Genomic DNA, 20,107 nt, shown 5'->3' with positions numbered 1-20,107 from the left:
ACTTATATGTTTTTTTCTCCCCCGTTACTCCATTTCTGCCCTCCTGAGACCCCTCCCCTCACTCGTCCTGCGCAGCCTGATCGTCGCACAGAGGCAATGGCCCAGGACCCTCCTGCACAGACGCAAGACCCTGGAGCCACTCACAGCAGCAAGTCAGAACCCCATGCTCGTCCCGCACAGGGACCCAGGTCCACGGAGACCCCAGGCATACCACAAATCACCGAGCAGTGCCCTATACAAAGAGAGCACAGGCGGGTGGAGGGGGGAGGGAAACTGGAGAACTGTTGGTAAGAGATGCGCTGCTTAAACCCGGTCTCTGCTGGCTGGACCACCTTCTGTGGATTGACCCCATCTGGCTCCCGGAGCGGGAGACCCTAACAGGGAAGAAACTGGAGGCAGAAAAGCCTCCAGAAAGAAAAAGGGGTGAGGGAGGGGTTTAAACTGAACTGCTGCAAGACAGGAGGGTCCCAGAACTGAAAAGTGCCAGGAAGGGGGGCACTGGGTGAGGGGGGAGAAGTTAAACAAATCGTAGGGCCTGGGGAGAAAAATCTGCACAAAAACAAACCAAACAGATCAAGATTCCCAGAAAAGGAAGAGAGGAAAGGAAGCTTTCTCCTGGAGGTGAAGCAATTGCACAAAACGTGCTATCTTAAAAATTATACTGCATATCCAAGGCAAACAACAGACGAAGAAGAGACAAGAAAATTCAAACAGTTAAGCATGGATTGTTCTAAAGGTCTGGAATAAATTGGACCAAGAATCACAGAAGAGCCTTTACACAAAGCCAACCATTAATAAAACCCTAGACAAGAGGGAGAAACTGACCTTCAGAGTTAGCAAATGAAAATAATCAGATGCCCAGACATCAGCAAAAACTTACAAGCCATACTAAGAAAAAGGAAGCTATGGCTCAGGCAAGGGAATAAATTAAAACTTCGGAGGAGACACAGAATTTGGAATAACTAATCAAACAAATCTCCTAAATCACTTCAAGGAATTGAAGGAAAATATGGATATAGAGCTAAAGGACAGTGTGCTGGTTTAAATCTAAGCTAAGAGATGAAGCCCAGAGTTTGCCCCAGAGAAGCTGAGAACACACAGATGCTTAGAGAGAAAGCCACTGGAATCAGAGGCTGAAAGCAATGCCACCCGGGAGCAAAGGACCAGCAGATGCCAGCCACCTGCCTTCCCAGCTGACAGAGGCATCCAGATGCCGTCAGCCTTTTCCTCAGAGAAGATATCTACCTCTTGATGCCTTAATCTGGACATTTTCATGGCCTTAGAACTGTAAATTTGTGAAAATAAACCCCCATTATAAAAGCCAACCTATTTCTGGTATATTGCATTTCCAGCAGCTTTAGCAAACTGGAACAGATAGAAGACAATGTGTAACCATAAAGAAGAATTTGAAAGTTAAAAAGAAATATAACAGAAATTATGAGTATGAAAGGTACAATAATGGAGATTTAAAATACACTAGAGGCACACAACAGCAGATTTGAATGGGCAGAAGACAGAACCAGTGAACTGGAAGACAAGGCAAATCGAAATCATGAATCACAACAGATAGAAAAGAGAAAAGCAAATATTGAGCAGTATCTAAGAAATTTGTGTGACAGCATGAAGCGCACAAACACACATACCCACCTTCGTGGGTTTCTCAAAAGACAAAGGAAGAGCAAAGGAAAGAAAGAATATTTGAGGAAATAGTGGCCAAAAATTTACAAACTCTCATGAAAGACATAAATATACATGTAAAGAAGGGCAATGCACTCCTAATAGAATAAACCTTAATAGACCTAATCCAAGACACACACAAAGAAAGTCAAATACCAAAGACAGAGAGTATCCTGAAAACAGCAAGAGAAAAGTGATTCGTCACATTCAAGTGACACACAATAAGACTAAGTGCCAACTTCTCAACAGAAGGCAGGGAGGCAAGAAGGCAGTCATACGATGTACTTAAGGTGCTGAAAAAGAAAAACTGCTAGCCAAAACTCTCCTTAAAAAATGAGGAAGAGTGTAAAATATTCACAGATCAATAGAAACTGAGAGTCTGTCAACAAAAGGCCTGCCCTACAAGAATTACTAAAGGCAGTTCTGCAGGTTGGAAGGAAAAGACGGGAGAGAGAGGCTTGGAACAGTGTGAAGACGTGAAGATTGCTGTCAGTAAAGGTAACTAAAAAGGGAAATGCAAAACCCAATAGTACCATATCCTCAATATACAACTCTAGTCTGTAATTCCTCTAAGAGTCAGAATACAATTGAACAAGAAAAAGGCATATTTCCTGATGATGGACACACAAAATATAAAAAGGTAATTGGGACAAAAACAACATAGAGAGGGAAAACAGCGATATGGGAGCAGAGAATGCGTACGCTATTGAAGCTAAGTTGATATCATTCCATATTAGTAGATTATAGATGTAGGTTATGTTATACAAACACCAGGATAAACAAAAAGAACGTACTTTAAAATACACAGAAACAGAAATGAGAAAGGGATCAATCAGATACATCAAAATAGGTCAACTATAAAGAAAAGGAGGTTGCAATAAAGGAAAAGAGAGGCAAAAAAAGATACGACATACAAAAAAGAAAGGACAGAATGGCTAAGGCAAGTACTGCCTTTACCGTAACAGCACTGAATGTTAATAGACTAAACTCCCCAATGAAAAGACACAGGGAGTTACAATGTATAAAAAAGTGTGAGCCAACAATACATTGTTTACAAGAGACTCACCTTAGACCCAAAGACACAAATAGATTGAAAGCGAAAGGATGGAAAAGATAATCCATGCAAATAATAACCAAAAGTAAGCTGGGATAGTTTTACTGACATCAGACAAAATAAACTTTAAGTCACAAGCTGTTACAAGAGACACTATATAGTAATAAAAGAGCCAAGGAAGAAAGAAATATCAATCAGGAAGAAATAACAATCATAAATATTTATGCTGCTAACCACAGGGCCCCAAAATACATGAAACAAACACTGGCGAAACTGAAGGAAGGAAAAGAAACCTCTATAATAATAGCTGAAAACTTCAATACACCCCTCCCGTCAATAGATAGAACACAGAACACCTAGACAGAATATCAAACAGGAAACAGAGACCTTGAATAATATGATAAATGAACTAGACCTAAAAGACATAATATGGCAGATATACATTCTTCTCAAGTGCACATGGACCACTCTCCAGGATAGACCACATGTTGGGTCACAAAACAAGTCTCAATAAATTTAAAGAGGGTGAAATTATACAAAGCATCTTCTCTTACCATAATGGAATGAAGCTGGAAATCAATAACAGGTGCAGAACTGAAAAATCCACAAATATATAGAAGTTAAATAATACACTCTTAAACAATCAATGTATCAAAGAGGAAATCACAGGGGAAATCAGTAAATATTATGAGACAGACAAAAACGAGAACACAACAGACCAAAACCAATGGGATGCAGCAACGGCAGTGCTAAGAGGGAAATTTATAGCCTTAAATGCTTACACTAAAAAAGAAGAAAGCTCCAAAATCAAAGACCTAACTGCACACTTGGAGGAAATAGAAAAAGAATAGCAAACTAAACTGAAAGCAAGCAGAAAGAAATAACAAAGATTAGAGCAAATAAATGAAATTGAGAATTAAAAAAATAGAGAGCATTCACAAAACCAAAATTTGGTTCTTTGAGAAGATCAATAAAATTGAGAAACCTTAAGCTAGAATGACAAAAAAAAGAGAGATGTAAATAAATAAAATCAGAAAGGCGGGGTGGGGGAGCGCATTACTACTGACCCCGGAGAAATAAAAAGGATCATAAGAGGATACTATGAACAACTGCCTGCCAACAAATTAGACAACCTAGATGAATTGGGCAAATTCCTAGAAAACACGAACAGCTACACTGACTCAAGAAGAAACAGATGATCTCAACACACCAATTGTAAGTAAAGAGATTGACTCAGTCATCGAAAACCTCCCAACAAATAAAAGCCCAGGACCAGATGGCTTCACAGGTGAATTCTACCACACATTCCAAGAAGAATTAACACCAATCCTGCTCCAACTCTTCCAAAAAAATCAAACAGGAGGGAACGCTCCCTACTCATTCTATGAGGCCAGCATCACCTTAACACCAAAGCCAGATGAAGGTCCTACAAGAAAAGAAAGTTACAGACCACTGGACTCCAGTTTCAAAATACTCGATTCGGACAGTTCCTGAGGTTCAGCAGTGGTTCTGGCGGGGGGGAGATTCCGCGAGCTTCTACCGCGTCATCTTCCCACATCCTTCTCCTCAGCAGGGTCTTCAATTCTCAGGAAACTGACTTAACAACCCTATCATTTGCGTTCTTTCAAGGGGAATTAAAAAAAAAAAAGAGGCAAGGAAACAAACATTCTTACTCTTTCCTCAACTAAATGTCAGAAATGCAATGCTTACGTTCATAAACTCAGATATGCAGGAAATTTAACTTTAAAATGTACTCTGATTTTATACAACCCAATTTCATTCTCTAACCTAAGCCTGAATTCCATCTGATGCAGAAACTTAACCCAGTATTTACAAATAAAGTCAAATTAACTGATTTCTCAGTCCAGTCTGCCCTTTAATAATTCCACCAGTCCACACTAAGGCCCTCTTGAGTTCTGTTTCCCTCCCTCCTCCCTGTGTTTGTGGATCCTCCTTGGCCCGCTCCCCGGATACAGAAAGCCAAGAGCTGGATTGAGCTTGGGGCACACAGGGGTCAACGAGGCAGTGACAAAAACACTGGTAAAGAAAAGTAAAGAAAGGGCGAGCCCATTGCTGGTTTGGACACAGAACTGATTGGACGCAGAGACCAACAGTGGCTAAATTCAGCAAAATGCTCTGCCAACAGCCGGCTTTCTCTTCTGCATGCCGGATGAAGGAAGGCTGTGCCAGTAGCGTGAAAAGGGAACGCTCAGTATAAAGAGTTGAGAGAAATGTGGACGTAATTACTAAAGTGTGTAAAGAGCTCTGAGAGGACCCTGGGGCTTAGAGCAGCACCTGAGGACACGGGGGCCTTGTCTGGGAGACCCTCCCCAAGCCCAGGACTCGCCTCTCCGGAGCAGGAGCACGTGCAGCCCACGCAAGGGAGGCAGGCACTTCGCGTGTCCCCGGCCAGAGCTGCTCCACGCCAGGAAACACCCTCCCTGTGCGCTGAGCCATGGCTGGCAGATGGGCCTGCAGGGGCCCGAGGGTGGGGTGTCCACCTGCCGCAGGGCAGGACAGGCCTGGCACACGGTGTCAGTGTCGGGGGGCCTCAGGGGGCAGCCTCTGGGGCGCTCAGTGGGAACTGGGCTTCAGGAGCCCCCTCGCCAGTGAGAGGCCTGGGTCCCAGCCACGTGGCCACTAGGCTGGGGCTGAGGCTGCCAGCTGGCCGAGGCACTAAGCTGGACACTCGCCGAGGACTGAGAGAAGTGCCGCTGGGTGTTCTCCACGGGACAGCTAGCAGCCTTCGGGAAGGGGGAAGGAAGGACCCGCCAGCAGCGGCCTCTGGGAGCGGCCAGCCCATGTCCCCTGCGGCGCCCTCCACTGACAGCTTCATGGGGGCTCACTGTAAGAAGGCGTCAGGAGCCGGCGATGGAGGGTGCCTCTGGGACTGGTAACGGGAACCCGAATCCCAAGACCCCTGAAAAGCGAAAGACAAATGGCAGCACTTAACTGCTGAGGACGAGGTGGTCAGCTCACCACAAGGGGCCGGAGGGCTGTGCCCTCCATCGGAACGCGTGGCCAGCGGCAGCCTCTGCCGTGACTGCTGGGTGCATGTCTCTGGGAGTGACATCGATCCCAGCCTCCCGCGTAATGATCATGTCACAGAAAGACTGACGGGTCAGAGGCCAAACACCCGACCTGAGCTGTCACGATGGGGAAGAGCCTCTCACCCAGTGCCCACACGTAAGCCAGTTCACAGATCCAGACTCCCTGCACTGAAGACAAAGCCAGAACCCTTGATACAGAACTGGCACAAGCATACACTCAATGCCCCCCCCACAGGAACCTATGCGTTTACTAGAAATACCAAAACTTTCGGGGGGTTATCAAACATTCACTCTGAATGGATGCCAGTTCCTAGAGATCCAAACACCACCGTGTTCCACCAGCCAGCTGGGGTCATGTCACAGGTGGGATCAGCCCAAGTTCGACTCACAGAGGGCCCGGGTGGCGCTCAGACCCATCTGGTTCCTTCCGCACTCCTGGACCCATGACCAGCAGAGAGTGCCCGGCACACTCGGGCTCCACGTGGAGTGGAAGCCCCGGCACGCCCCCTGCCGAGAGCCTCAACTGGAAGCAAGTCCTCATCCCTAAAGGAATCGGAGCGCAGCTCCCTAGGCAAAGACCCACCCCTGCCCACTCGTCCCGCCAGTTCGGCTCATTCAGAAGCAGACGGGTCTCAGTCCTGCCTCGAGGCCACGTCCACTCTCCCCGCTGCTCTCTGCCATTGCGAAGTCCAGAGAGATCTTATCATCTCGACATTCCAGAAGACATCACACTGGCCCGCCACGTCGATAACACCACCCTGATCTGATCTGACATGCGGGAAACATCAAGAGCTCTTAAATGCCTCATAAGACATAAGCCAACCAGACAGTGGGAGAAAAACCCCCCAGAACTTTGGGATCCACCAGCCCAGCAAAGTCTCCAGAGGCCCGATGATTCTGAGCGTGTTCCCTCTAAGGTGACAGACAGGAGGCTCCGCGTCACACCACCTTACTAGAAGAAAGAGGCACCAAACTTGGTAGGACTTTCTGGATTTTGGAAGCAAAATTTGAGTATGTTACTTCAACCATCTGCTAAGTCACCTAAAAGCCTGCCAAAGCCAAGTGAGACCAGAGACAGGGAAGGCTCTGTGGCGAGTCCGGGCTGCTTGGCACCGGGCTAGCATAATCTGGCGGATCTAATGACACTTGAAGGGTCTACGGCTATTTTGGGGTGCCGTATGAAGCTTCCAGCCAGCACCAACTGGAGACTCACAGTGCAAAGCAGTAGGGTTTGTGGTAAATCTGTGCCCTCTTCTACAGACAACTACTCTCCTTTTAAGAAACACTTTCTGGCTGCTCCCAGGCCTTGGTAGAGACAGAATCCACAGCTATGGGACATCAGGGGACCGTGGGGGCTGAGTTCCCACAATGAACCAAGAGTTCAACAATAATCTGATCCACCGAGCCTTAAGGCTGAGCACGTGCAGCAGCTGTCTGTCCTCGAGTGAGAACGGGTAAATCAGAAACCAGCCTCAGGCAAGCCCAGGAGGGGAAGGCCAAGACTCCTTCCAAACCAAATCCTACCGCGTGGCCTCCTCACTCAGTCCTCACCTGTGGGCCCACAGGGAGTTCTTTCAATCCGCTGGCTGACAGAGGAAAAACCTGGGCTCTGGATTACAGATGGTTCCACACAATGTGCTGCACTATCTGAAACTGCACAGCTGCAGCTGCAACGCTCCACTCGGGTGGGGCCCTGCAGGGCAGCGGTGAAGGAAAACCCTGCCAGCAGTACGGCTGGCTGTCCCCTTCGTCTGCTCTGAGAGAACAGAAGTGTGGCTCTACCCTGGTTCCTGGTGGTTGCTGGTGGTTTGGCTGGACGATCAGAGACTTGGAAGAAACACGACTGGAAGTCTGGGGACGAGAAAGTCTGGGGAAGACGCACGTGGATGGCCTCCTGGGAAACGTGGAGACACGTGAGTGCCCTGTGACTGCTCACTAAAGAGCACCTACCTGCAGAGAAGATTCTCAGTAGTCGGGTGAACCAGACGGCACCTGGTGCGCATGGAGGTCATCGGTCTCTCACCCCAGCAACCGCACTGTCTGCTCCACGGGCCTGTGAGCCACGTGGACGTGACGCTGTGGACGGAGGCCAGGCACTGACCCGCCGACGCGGACGTCTGCCTCCCAGTCCTGCCCCAGCCACCACGACTGCTCGTGCCCAACCTGCCAGCCGCAGAGACCCACCCTGAACCCCGGTGTGGCCCCATTCCTTCAGACGGCTGCAGGGGCACGGCCGGCCTCTGGGGGCAGGCTGATTGCTTTGGACCTTTGCCACCAGGAGGGAGCAGAGATGCAGCCTCAGGGAAGGAGTTGGCCTTCCCTGCCTGGAATGCTCTGCCAGCTCACCGTCCACAGACTTGCGGAACAGCTCACCCACCATCACGGCTTTCTGCACAGCGTGGCTTCCGATCGAGAAGCCATTTCCCAGCACAGACGGGCAGCGAAGGCCTCCCTCAGGCCTATGGGAGTAACCGGTCCCACCACATACCCCCAAAACCAAAAACTGCTGGCCTCAAATAAAAGCAGACAGCCTCTGGGAGACTCGGTTACAGCACCGGGGGGCAGACGGCACCCTGCCAGAACGGGGTTGTGTCCTAGAGGATTCTATATGATTTGAGTCAAAAGATCTCCATCGGGTGCTGCCCCTCTCGCAGCTAGAACGTGTGGGTCTCGGAATCGAGGGGTGGGAAAGGGCCAGCTCCCCTCACTCGTCCACCTGGGAACCCACCTGCAGAAGTGGCAGCTTCGAGCTCTGCTGGTTTGCAGGTCTTCGTTCCCACCGGGGGACCCAGTGACAGCTTCTCCGAACTGGTGACGATACGGCTATCCGGCCACCGTGGGCTCCTCTGGCCACCGAACCAAAGGCAGGAAGGGGGGTCGCTCTACCAAAGAGAAATTGGGCGGCTGCCACACGATGGGGGGAGGGGGCTTTATCCGGACCCCGGGGGCCTCCCTGGAGCGCCTCTTGGTGATTCCATGATCAACAGCAAAGACCAATGGAGAACTGCAGCAAACAAAAATGTCAGGACCACTAAAGACTTGGGCCCTTCCAGAAAGAACGTTCAGGTCACCGTACTGAGAACCCCGAGAAGCTGAGGTCCCGTGGGGGGCGAAGTGGTGCGAGTGGTGTCGCTGCTCATTAGAGAACCTGGACCACGGTGGCTTTCGTCTTCCCTCCTCGTTGGTTATGCGTATGTACTTAACTATTAATTCTTCTCTCGCCTCCTTCCTCTTATTACCTTTGTAGAAGTTTGCTAGGGATTACACTACTTTCCTGGGACTGTCGTAAAAGGTACGCACACTGGCTCCCGGTGCCGCCAGGGCCTGCTCCCTCGCAGGCTGGGGGAGGACTGCGCTCGGCGGTCCCGGCACCAGCAGTGACGGCCATCCTGGGCACCCCGGCTGGCACTGCCTCGCCCGCTCTCTGCCCCTGTCCTCACAGGCCGCCCCTCCGTGTGTGCCCCGCGCTCTGTCGCTCTGCGTCCAAATCCCCCTCCTTTCTCTCAGAGAGACAATGGTCACTGAACTCAGGCCCCCCATCCAGTGCGGCCTCGTCTTAACTTGACTCCATCTTCAAAGACCCCATTTCCAAATAAGGTCCCATCCACGGGTGGGCTACGGACCTCCAAAATTCTCTCCTCCACAAAAGCAATGAGAACACGGGCAGAGACGATCAGAATCCACTTTTCCAGGACTCGGAGTCAACCAGAGGCTCCGGCAGCCCCACGGGTGTTTGTTCCAGGAAAGGAGCTGGAGCCTGGTGCTCCCTGCACCCCAGCCCACGGAGGCCCGAGACCCAGAGCTGGCAGCCCGCAGAAGGCACGGCCAGAGCTCTGTCAAAGGCCCCTGCCCGGAACCCAGAAGAGGGTCTCCTTTGACCCGTCTCGGGGTTCCCCGAAGACCCCACCCACAAGGCTGTGGTCGTCAGTTCTGGCGCGGCCTGCTGCCTTTCCCTGGGACCCGCAGACACGCCCTGGGCTCAGGCCAGGGTGTCGGCTGGCCTGGGAGGTTAAGGGGACACGGTGCAGATCTTCCCCATCTCCCAGGCATACAGAACCTTCACCAGCAACCACCTGACCCCGGCGGGAGGTTTTAGGGTGCCCGCCCACACCGGGTGGTCCATCTGTCCCTGGTGGAGGGAGGGGGGCCGGGGGCAGAACATCCCCTGGTCCTGGCCTCAATGGAGCTGAGCCCCCCGGTGCCGCTGGCCTGCTCGGTCTGTCCTCTCGGGAGTAGCACGTCTTTCCATCCGAGCTTGGGATCAGGCTTTGGCTGGTGACCAACACCTGTCCCGAGGCACTGACAGCTTTGGGCGTCTCCTCTGACCGACCGTGACCACCGTCACATCATCTGCCTCGGGGCTTTGTGAGGATCAGAACCCACTGTTAGCCATCTGAGCAGGATGAGCTCCACAGTCCACAATCACCTTCAACCTGGATGAGCGTGGGCAGGTGCACCGTATCCATAAGCGCCCTGCAGACACTTCAGTCCCATCAACTCAGTTATTCACTTACCAGCCGCAATGGGTAAAACAAGCCTTTAAAATACACAGGCAAGGAGATGGTCAATTTCCCAATTTCAAATAACATTTTAGCAACTTTCCAGGGCCCTTGGCCTCCAGACAATCCCCCTCCTGCACCCCTGTGCCAGTTTGGATGCATTATGTCCCCCAAAACGCCATGCTCTTTGATGCAATCTTGTGGGGGTAGACGTGTTAGTATTGATTAGGTTGGAATCCTTTGATTGTTTCCATGGAGATGTGACTCAATCAACCATGGGCAAGACCTTTGACTGGATAATTTCCATGGAGGTGTTACCCCACCCATCCAGGGTGGGTCTTAATTGAATCACCGGAGTCCTATAAAAGTGTTCACAAGCAGAAGGAGGTGCTACAGCCAAGAGGGACACTTGGAAGAACGCACAGGAGCTGACAGAGGAGCTAGAACACAACCTGGGATCAGCAGACGCCAGCCACGTGCCTTCCCAGCTAACAGAGGTTTCCCGGACACCATTGGCCATCCTCCAGGGAAGGTACCCAATTGCTGATGCATTACCTTGGATGCTTTATGGCCTTAAGACTGTAACTGTGTAACCAAATAAACCCCCTTTTATAAAAGCCAATCCATCTCTGGTGTTTTGCAAAACGGCAGCATTAGCAAAGTGGAAGCACCCCACACACACCCCGATAATGAAAGCAGAGGCTGCGACGAGCTCCCAGGGCTCCACAGCCAGCAGGGGTCCCGACTGCGCCACAGGAGGGCTTGCCGGGTACAGACACGGGCACCCCGACAAGACGGGCAGCCCAGGCCCCAGCCCAGCTCCTGCTGCAGCCTCCACTGTGAGAGTTTGGTTGAAACCTGTACGATGACAACAGGTTTGAAGAAGCAGAAATGCAGTTAGATACGTGAACATGTTCTCAGTGGTATTTGGGGAGACCTGCCCTTTCCTCCAGCTTTTAATTTTCTTTAACGTGTCTTACGATGAAAAATAACGAACATTAGGACGGGGAACGTGGAACAAAGCCTCTGCTCATGCCCTGCGGCCCTGCCCCACCCTCCAGAGGTCCTTCGAGGGTTTTCTCAAGATATTATTTTCAAAAACAAGAACATGAACACACACAGAGCGTTTTAACATTTTAAACGTCCCCTGAGAGAAGTTTCTCTGAGGCAAGTTCGCCAAGTGCCAACTCTCACCTCACCCCACGGCCAATGCATCCCTGTCCCCACCCACAGCCCCGGCCTCGCATCCTGGGCCCTCCTTTGCCTAAACAAAGTCCTTTACGATGGCCTCTACTGTTGGTTCTTCTTTTCCTCCTTTTCCAAACTCAGCCCCTGTGTGGAAGGCAGAGGCCCGCAGGGACCTTGGTGGACCAGACCGGGTTCTCGGGGCAGGGCCGCTCCGAGCGGGGCCACCCCCAGGGCAGGAGCCCGGCCACCACGCCCGCCGTTGCCCCCGCTGCACCGTCCCCCTGCAGGACTTCCTCGCGAAGGAAACTGCAAAGGTGCAAACCCTCCTCCTGAAGGACCCCCGAGCAGCCCAGCCCTCTGTGCTTCTAGAACTCTCTCTCCTCAAAAGGATGAGGGCACAAGGGTGAAGACTGTGGGTCAGAACTGGGCTAAGGGGCTGGGAGGAAGCACCGCCCCGGCCCCCGGCGGTCGGAAGGAGCCCGAAGGAGGCGGACGGCCCCACGCGGGCAGCGGGAAGCCAGCTCCCTTCCCCCAGCCGTCGCTCGACGCCCTGCCCGGGACCGGCCCAGAGGCAGAGCGGACGCCCGGGGACGAGGTAACCAGGCTGCAGCAGTTCCTCAGTAACCGGCTAAGCTGCGAAACCAAGTTTATCTTTAACTACCCATGAGACGCTTACCTTTTTGTCTTCTTTAGTCTTTCTTACAGTGCGATGAGGCCCAAAAAAGCTGTGCATTCCGAACGCCTTCCTGGCCCACTCGCCCTTGGGGGCGCCCAGCGGGGGCTGTGCGAAGGGGCCCTCCACCCGGTAGCGGTCGGCAGGGATCTTGCTCATGGGTGGCGGCAGCGTGCCGCAGTTGACGCTGGACCAGCCGTCGGTGGAGTCCGTGTGCGACTCCTGGTCACTGGCGAGCCCGCACGGCCACTCCTGCAGCACACGGCCCGGGAGCCACCTCTGACCGGGGCCGCAGCCGGCGCCCAGGGCGCCCCTGGTGGGAGGAGGCACAGAGCCCCACGGGGAGGACGCCGGGGGCCCCTCGGCGTGCGAGGTCGGGCCCGAGTGCGCGCTCCAGTCGCGGAGACTGTCGGCCGGCGGGGCGGCCGCACGCGGGGGGCTCCCCTCCGGCCCGGGACAGCGGGTGCCATTGCGGGGGGCGCCCCGGGGATGCGGGCCCCTCCCGCCCGCGCCCCCGCCCAGGTCCACCACCAGGACCCGGCCGCCCCGGTCCTCCTGGCTGAAGTTGCCGATGCCACTGTCGCTGGTGCTGCTGGTGCTGGTGTGGTGGGCGTCCGCCTCGCCGTCCAGGAAGGCCCGGGCCCGCACACCCTCGATGAGCTCGCCCATGTCCCGGTACAGGACGGACACGAACTGCAGCACGGGCAGGGAGGACGCGGGGAACTCCAGGCAGCCGCTGGTGTCGGGGTCCGCCGTGCACTCGAACCCGAACCGCCTGGCGATGCCCTGGTGGATCCTGTGGTGGAACAGGTCCGGGTCCACCATGAAGACGTGGCAGGACGTCCGCAGGGCCCCCTCGTCATCCCCGGCCAGGCTGCCGTCATCGCCGGCCTGCATGGTCACGAGCCCAAAGAACCTCCTGTCGTCGGGGCACACGGCGCTGAAGGCAAGCTTCTCCGAGGGGTACTCGGCCACGACGCCCGCCCTGTCGGCGCACAGCTGCACGCAGTCGTGCATGACCTTCATGGCCACCAGCGAGTGGATCTTCTGCTCGGCCCGCAGGCGCCGCATGCAGCCGCGGATGGCCTGCAGGCTGTCAGACTCGAGGCTGGCGCTTGTGGAAGGGAGCTCGATGGAGCCCAGGTAGCCAACGACCATGGCGACGTTCAGGATGCTCGCGTCGACTGCGAAGTCCGCGTCCTCCTCCAGTCCGGCGCCGAACACCGAGCCATTGCTCAGCGCGTTCGATGTCTCCTCCTTAGAAAGCACGCTGGGGTTCCCACCGCTCGGGCTTTCGTGTCCCACGTCAAATCTAGACGCAGCTGACTCCGAAAGGGATCTTTGTTTCAATTTCAGGGGCTCCGAACCCCCTGCGCAGAGACTGGGATTTTCAAAAATCATGTTGAAGATCCCCCCCGACTGCATGTCCTCCACGACCCGCTCCGCCCGGTTTATGCCCAAGGCTTTGGAATCGAGCCTGGGCCTCCGCCAGCCTCTGCCTTCGTGGAGCCCCCCTTCGTCGTCGCTGGAGCAGGGCTCCCCGTGGCCAAGGCCGTCGCCCACCACCATGCGCAGGATGCCGGAGCACCTCCCGACCAGCTTCACCACGTCCTCGTGCGCCGCCGTCCTCACGTTGATCTCGTTGACCGCAAGGAGCTGGTCGCCGGCGCGCAGGCCCACGAGGTCGGCCGGGCTCCCGCGCAGGACGCCGCTGAGCACGCAGGGCGCCTGCCCCGCGAGGGTGAACCCGTAGCCCGCGCGGCCCCTGGCCACCTCCACGCTGCGCACGCGGGGCGCACGCTTCCCCGCCTCGGCCACCCGGTGCATGGCGACGCGCTGGCGAGCCCAGGGACGTGCTCAGTCATGCCAGCAGGCTGCAGCTCCGGATGCGGACACACCACGCTCTCTCCGGAAGCAGCGGCCTGGGGAGGAAAGAGGACAAGCTCACCATTCAGGAGTGTGGACTCTAGGGCTTACTCACACAACCCGACGTACCAAGATCGTCCCTAGTAAAATCCACCACAGAAGGAGCCTCCCGCTACCCCCGCACGTCGCAGTGAAGGAGGCAGTACCCGGACACAACAGATCTTCAAGTCGTGCCAAGACACTCCTGTCCAAGTAGGAAACATTTCCCAGGACGGCGCCCAGCCGCGCCTCCGTCCCACCGGCGAAGCGGCCCTGGGGCTTAGGGGGCACAGGACCCCCGCCATCTGCTTCCCAGCACTGCCGCCATGCCGTCTCCGAGTGGGGCCCCCAGACCAGCCGGGGGCCTGGCCCAGGACCGATGGGAACACAGACTCAGGCCCCAGGGCAGCCCAAAAGGCGCAGAGCACGGTGGCAGTGGGCTGACAGGCCCCCGAAGGGCCACCCGCCAACCCCTCAGGTGGTCCCAAAGCCCCTCCTCAAAAGCTTTTCCCCCCTCTATTTACTGGGAACAACGTGGTGTGAGGGAGACCCGAGCCTCCGAAACCAAGCTCCAGCGACGCTGTCGAGGCCGCCCAAGAGAAACGAAGAGAAAGTCAAGACAGTTAACGCGCACTCACGATGCTGGGGAGTACTGGGCGTCGTTAGAAACACACTCGTGTCGGGGCCCCCCAAGACCACCCCAGGGTCAGCGGCTGGCTGGAGGGCTCACGGGGCACAGCTGACACCTGTCCTCCTGGCTGAGATGTCACAGGAGGGAAAAGGCTCCCAGGGCCAAGTCTGGGGAACCAGGCCCGAGTCCCCAGGGCTCTCTCCACGCAGCCAGGCAGGACGTGCCGACGTCCCCCAGCAGCGAGTGTCCCACGTGTCAGCTGCCATCTCCCGGGGAAGCTCGTCAGACCCAGGACCCTCTGCCTGGCACGTGCTGAGTTCCAGCCGCCAGAGGACAGCAGGTGTGGGCACAAACCCCACTGAGGGCCAGAGTCTTGGCACACGGGGGCCTTACCCATTAGGGACAAGGGAGACCCCAAACCCAGGGCCCCAGACACTGGCCAAGGGCCGCTGGCAAGCAGGCCTTCCTTGGGTGACAGGCAGGCCGTGCCAACTCCTTTCTACGTGAAACCTTTAAAATTCACTTTATAAAGCAGCACAGGAAGTGATTTTGCTGTGATGATCCCAAATGCAGCGAGTATGTTTTTTAAAGAGGATGCACTTTTAAAATAATTGTTCTAAAGTTATTAGAAGAAATTCTCATGTCTTGGCACAAAATTTCCAGTAACAGAATCATAAATAGATTCAAAGTAATTTAAATGCAAAAAAAAAAATCTGAAGACGTGGACAAGCTGGGAAGGACGTTCTCACGTCACTCCCAGGGCAGCTTCAGGAATGATGGAGACTGCTCAGGGCGAAGATTTGTGTGAATTATTTTTATTTTTGATATGCAAGAGTGATAAAAGACCAATTTATTTCTAAATTGCAATGTTATTTCATATCCAAGGGGTGCTCAATCGATACTTTAAATGTTACGACAGGACATTTATTTATCGTCTACCCTTAAAAACGTATAAACTAACACTAGCCCAGATGCCCGTCTCTGGATCTTCTCACTGGCTCTGCCTACGGGGGTGGGGGCTCGTCCCGGACCCGTGAATGCAACGTTTGTGTCACGGCGACTTCGCGGATCATCCTGGACCATGCGGGGGCCACAGAAACCACGAGGTCCTCACGGGGAGAAGCAGGAGGAGGAAGAGGCAACCTGAAGGCAGGGGCGGGGGGCCATGCTTGGAAGGTGGAGGAAGGGGCCGCGTACCACGGGGGGCAGGCAGCGGCCCTGCAGCTGGACAGGCAGGAACGGACCGCCCTGGAGCCTCCAGCAGGACGCAGCTTCAGCCCTGGCCGGTGGGGGAACCGTGTTCCCAGTTTACACTCACTCGTCCTGATCTGCTCCCTGCGGGTGGGCACCCACTGCACACAGCACCTCCCGACGACCTTGTTTCGTTAGGGGTGGCCCAGCTGGGTGAGGGGCCTGGACCTGGTCACTGGGGTCCTCTACAAGCAGAAGAAATTCAGACAGAGCAGGAGGGAAAGCCGGAAGGTGGGAGTCAGGGGAGCCCGGAAGAGAAAGGAGGGGACATCGCATGTGATGGGGGAGCCAGTGAACCCCGACAACAGCCGGCCCCGGGAGGAAGCCAGCCTGCCAGGATCCGGGACTGTGAGCCGATAAATGCCTGTCGTTCCAGCCGACCCACCGTGTGGCACTGTCAGCAGCCTGCAACCGAGACACCCTGTGAAACTGACTCGGACTCCTGGCCTGCAGAGCTGGGGAGAATCAGATTGTTTTGAGGCACCACGTTGGTGGGGTTTGCTCAGAAGGTCTCTGCCATGGCAGGCACAGCCCGTCCCAGCTGCTGCTGTCACCAACGTCCCCACATGTGCCAGCCACTGCCGTGGGCTGTGCCGGGCAGGTCAGTGATGCCCGCTCGGCTGCCCCAGGGTCAGAAACACTGCCAGCTCTCGCTTCCAAACAGCAACAGGAGCGGCCCCACGGAAGAAATGATTTCCTAGCGTGATGTGCAGAATCAGTTGGGACATCACCTGCCCACCACGGAGCCACGGCACGAAGTGCCACAGCACCAAAGCCGTCTTCTGTGTGGTTCCCCCAACACTCAGCCAGGCTCAGTGTCACCTTCTGCAGGAAATCAGAAGCAAACTGCTCCTAATTCATATAAGTAATATCTCAGCGCACATCATCATGTCTTATAATTTCATCCTATCAGTTAACTTTTCCTTAAATTAGAGCAATTAATACTAAATGCAGAAATTCAGGTGCTGCTTTCCCACCGGATTTGCATAACTTTGGGCTCCTGGTTAAAAGGCCGGGCCCTGGGCCCCCTCCTCACTTCCCGAGGCTCCACCGAGCAGGTCTGGGGAGAGGCGCAGAACCTGCCGTTTTACCAGCCCCCTCTCCGCCTGCGTGACTCGTGGAGCACTGAGGTGAGACCCCCAACCCACCCCCTCTTTTTGTGGAAAAGTAAGGAGGCCCCAGAGAGCAGTCACCAAGCTCCCACTGGCCCAGACAGGACCAAGAGGGGGTACCCCGCTGCCCACCCACTTGCCAGCACCCCCACCACCGCGGCCTGCAGAGAAGACCCCCGAGAGCCCACCCAAGTACTCGGTCCTCTGCTCCTCGCCGTCATCTGGAACCAGGACCCTCGGCAATGGGCAGGCAGGCCCGACACCCCGTCCTTCGCGAAATTTACATTTGGCCTAAACGCAATGGCGTGCTGCTTGCTCTGCGGGCCGGGCGGGGAGTGGACGCTGCCCTGGGCAGCCGGGGCCGGGGGGGCAAGGCCGGCGGGCAGGCAGACCTCGCAGCGGCCCCCAACTCGGGCGCTCCGGACAGACGGGACGGAGACCACCCTGGGGCACGAAACGATCTGGGGCGCCCAGCACGGGGTCGCGGGGCAAGGGGGAAGGGGGCGCGGGAGCGGCCGCCACCAAGGATAAAGCAGGGGGTGGGGGGTGGGGGGGCAACGCGTGACGGCGGCCCCCACGCGGGCGGCAGGCAGCGGCCCGGGGAGCTGAGCCCCCAGCAGCTGCTCCGCCCCCCTCCGAGCCTCCGACCGCGGACCCCCGCCAGGCACCGCCCTCCCAGCACCCGCCCCCGGGGCAGCACCCCCGCCGGAGACCCCCGCCTCACCCACCAGGCCCCGCCTCGCCACCCTCGCCTCTGCCTGCCCCCCCCAGCCCTGCCCCTCCAGGCCACGCTGGCAACTTCCGGAAGCCCCTCGCAGCCCCAGGGGCCCCGGGAAACCTCTCCTGCGCCCACGGGCTTCCCCCGCCGAGCACCCCCTGCCCGAGGCTCTTCCCCGAAGACCCCAGCACTGGAAGGAGGCCGGAGAGTCCCACCCCATGGCCCGGGCGGCCCCTTCGCCGCGCCCTCCCACTCTCAGGGGACCCTAGGGGGCTCGTGGCCAAGCCAGCAGCCTCTCCCGGTGCCGGCGGCTCCTCCTGTGACACGGCCACCTCGGGCGCGCCCCCCACAGCCTCCGCCAGGGAGACAGCACGGAGCCCCCCACGGCCATTGGGGATCCGGGAGTGACCCCGAGAAAGGGTCAGAGTCACCACGAGGCTGTAACAGGGACCCAGGAAGGGACCACCTGGGCCTCCTCACCCCACCGAGGCTGCTTCCAGGTCGGCTCGGGGACCAGCACCCCCAGGAACCGAATCCCCAGTCGGGAGAGGATGCAGGGGGCAAGCTCCGACCCCGACGGACATGCCAACGGGGGGTGGGGGAATGCAGCAGGGTCCCCTTCTGCACCCCCAAAGCACCAGCCACGACTCGGCCGGCGCCCTGCACACTCCACTTTCCTGTATGCGTCAGTCCGTGTTCCGAAACCCCATCCCCAGAGCTTGGACACCGAGGCAACGCCAGGTGAGGGGGGCCAGGCCAGGCGGCACTTCCAGTTCTGCCATCTCGGGGGCACGGCTCAGCTGCAGCGAGGGGGCAGCAGTGCTGCAGCTGTCTGCACACCGCCCCCAGCTGCGGTTAGCTCAGGTGAGGGTGAGGGGGCTGGACAGGGCACCCCCATCCTCTCCCTCACATCCCAGCAGAATGAGCAGGGAACACGAAACACCAGGGAGGATAGACTCCCTGCTCCTCCTTTCGAACACTGGGAATTACGTAGGCACAAGTGCCCTCTCTGCAGGGCTTCCGGGCAGGCACTCCTCCTGGGCACAGCATTTAACACTGTCCCCGAAATCCCAGAGGCACTTAGAAGAGTTTTGCTGATGCAAACCACAAATGGTTGTTCGGCCACATCCATTCCACAGGTCTCCACCGAGTGCCTTCTGTGTGCCGGGAGCTGTTCTAGACACAAGGAAACAGGGACTGCAGGGACCGCCTGGGGGGACGTGCCCTGGGGAGCCCGCCTGGGGGCCTGCAGCCCTCCGGAGCCCACTGGGTGCTGAGCAGCTCTCGGCACGGCCCTTGCACTGCGACGCCGACAGCTGGAGCCCAGCTCTGCCACTTGTGTGACCCTGGTCAAGGGACATCCAAGCCACATTTCCACACAGGCACCAGAGCAGACAGCAGGACGTGTTTCCTGAGGCCTTGAGGACTGTGTGGGTGGCGTGAAAAGCCTGGCACAGGTGGGCCCACAAACGCCGGCTGCGGCTGCACCAGTGCCAACACATTTCCAAGTATCTGAGGGGCTTTAGGGCCCATGTGGACAAAAGTAAAAACCCATCTAGACTGACATCTATTTATACTTAAGGAAGAAAAAAGGCACCAAGAGCCTCCCAGCAGTAAGTCCAGTAACGGGGCCAGGGGCAGAGGGTGCCTCAGGTTTACAAGCAAGGCGGCCGCCACGCAAAACCCAGGAGCAGCCCTGGGCGCCGTGACAGGCAGTCAGAGCCACTAACGAGGGGGTGGAGCCCCTCGGGGAGACCAGTGGTGCCTCTGCAGCCCCCCATGGAACAAGCCGGCCTCAGGGAGCTGGTCAACCTGCAGGAGCCCCAGGTGGAGAGGGCTCAGTGCAGAGGGAACCGAGGGGAGCCCCCGTCTGACCGACCAAATGAGAACACGACGTCACAGGAAACACTGCCGGCCTGGACTCGAAGGATCAGGAACCGTCTGAAAAGAAGAGGCCACTGGACCCTCCAAATTCCGGCAGGAGGCAGGCGAAGGAAACTGCAAACACAAGCCATCGTTCATGCAGTGGAAGGTGACTTGGAGAGGGGACCCGTCCCAGAGGGCTGGAGCGAGCACCATGATTCCCAGACCTCGGGAGCCACTCCGGAAGCGCCCACACCCGCCAGGCCGGCTTTCGGAACCGAGCAGACGGCGGCTCCTCCCCAGGACAGCTGTGTCCCGCGGTCGCCCTGTGTCTGCTCCAGCACTGTCGGGGCTGGGGAGGGACCCGAGGAGCCTCGGCCACCCTGACCTGACGCAGGCCTGGGATCTTGGGCTCGGGGCTGCCAGGCCTAGGGGAAGGGAGGACGCGGTCTGTACCGGGCGGACGGCGAGACCCAGCCTCCGAGA

General features: G+C 56.4%; 1 protein-coding gene across 4 annotated transcripts in view; it reads right to left on the bottom strand.

The window, feature by feature from the left end:
• RGS12 (regulator of G protein signaling 12) overlaps window positions 1–20,107 on the bottom strand; it is a 163,118-nt gene that overhangs the window by 124,398 nt on the left and 18,613 nt on the right. For all 4 annotated transcript variants that reach the window (XM_037829305.1, XM_037829306.1, XM_037829307.1 and 1 more), the window contains exon 2: window positions 12,145–14,063. In XM_037829305.1, coding sequence (XP_037685233.1) covers window positions 12,145–13,968 — 1,824 coding nt within the window. In that variant the 5' untranslated portion in view covers window positions 13,969–14,063. The remainder of the gene's footprint in view (window positions 1–12,144; window positions 14,064–20,107) is intronic.

The sequence above is a fragment of the Choloepus didactylus genome, chromosome 3, assembly GCF_015220235.1.
Source record: "Choloepus didactylus isolate mChoDid1 chromosome 3, mChoDid1.pri, whole genome shotgun sequence".
Lineage (NCBI taxonomy): Eukaryota > Metazoa > Chordata > Mammalia > Pilosa > Megalonychidae > Choloepus > Choloepus didactylus.
Note: the sequence above shows the minus strand (reverse complement) of the source record. Positions and strands in the feature narration are given on the sequence as shown.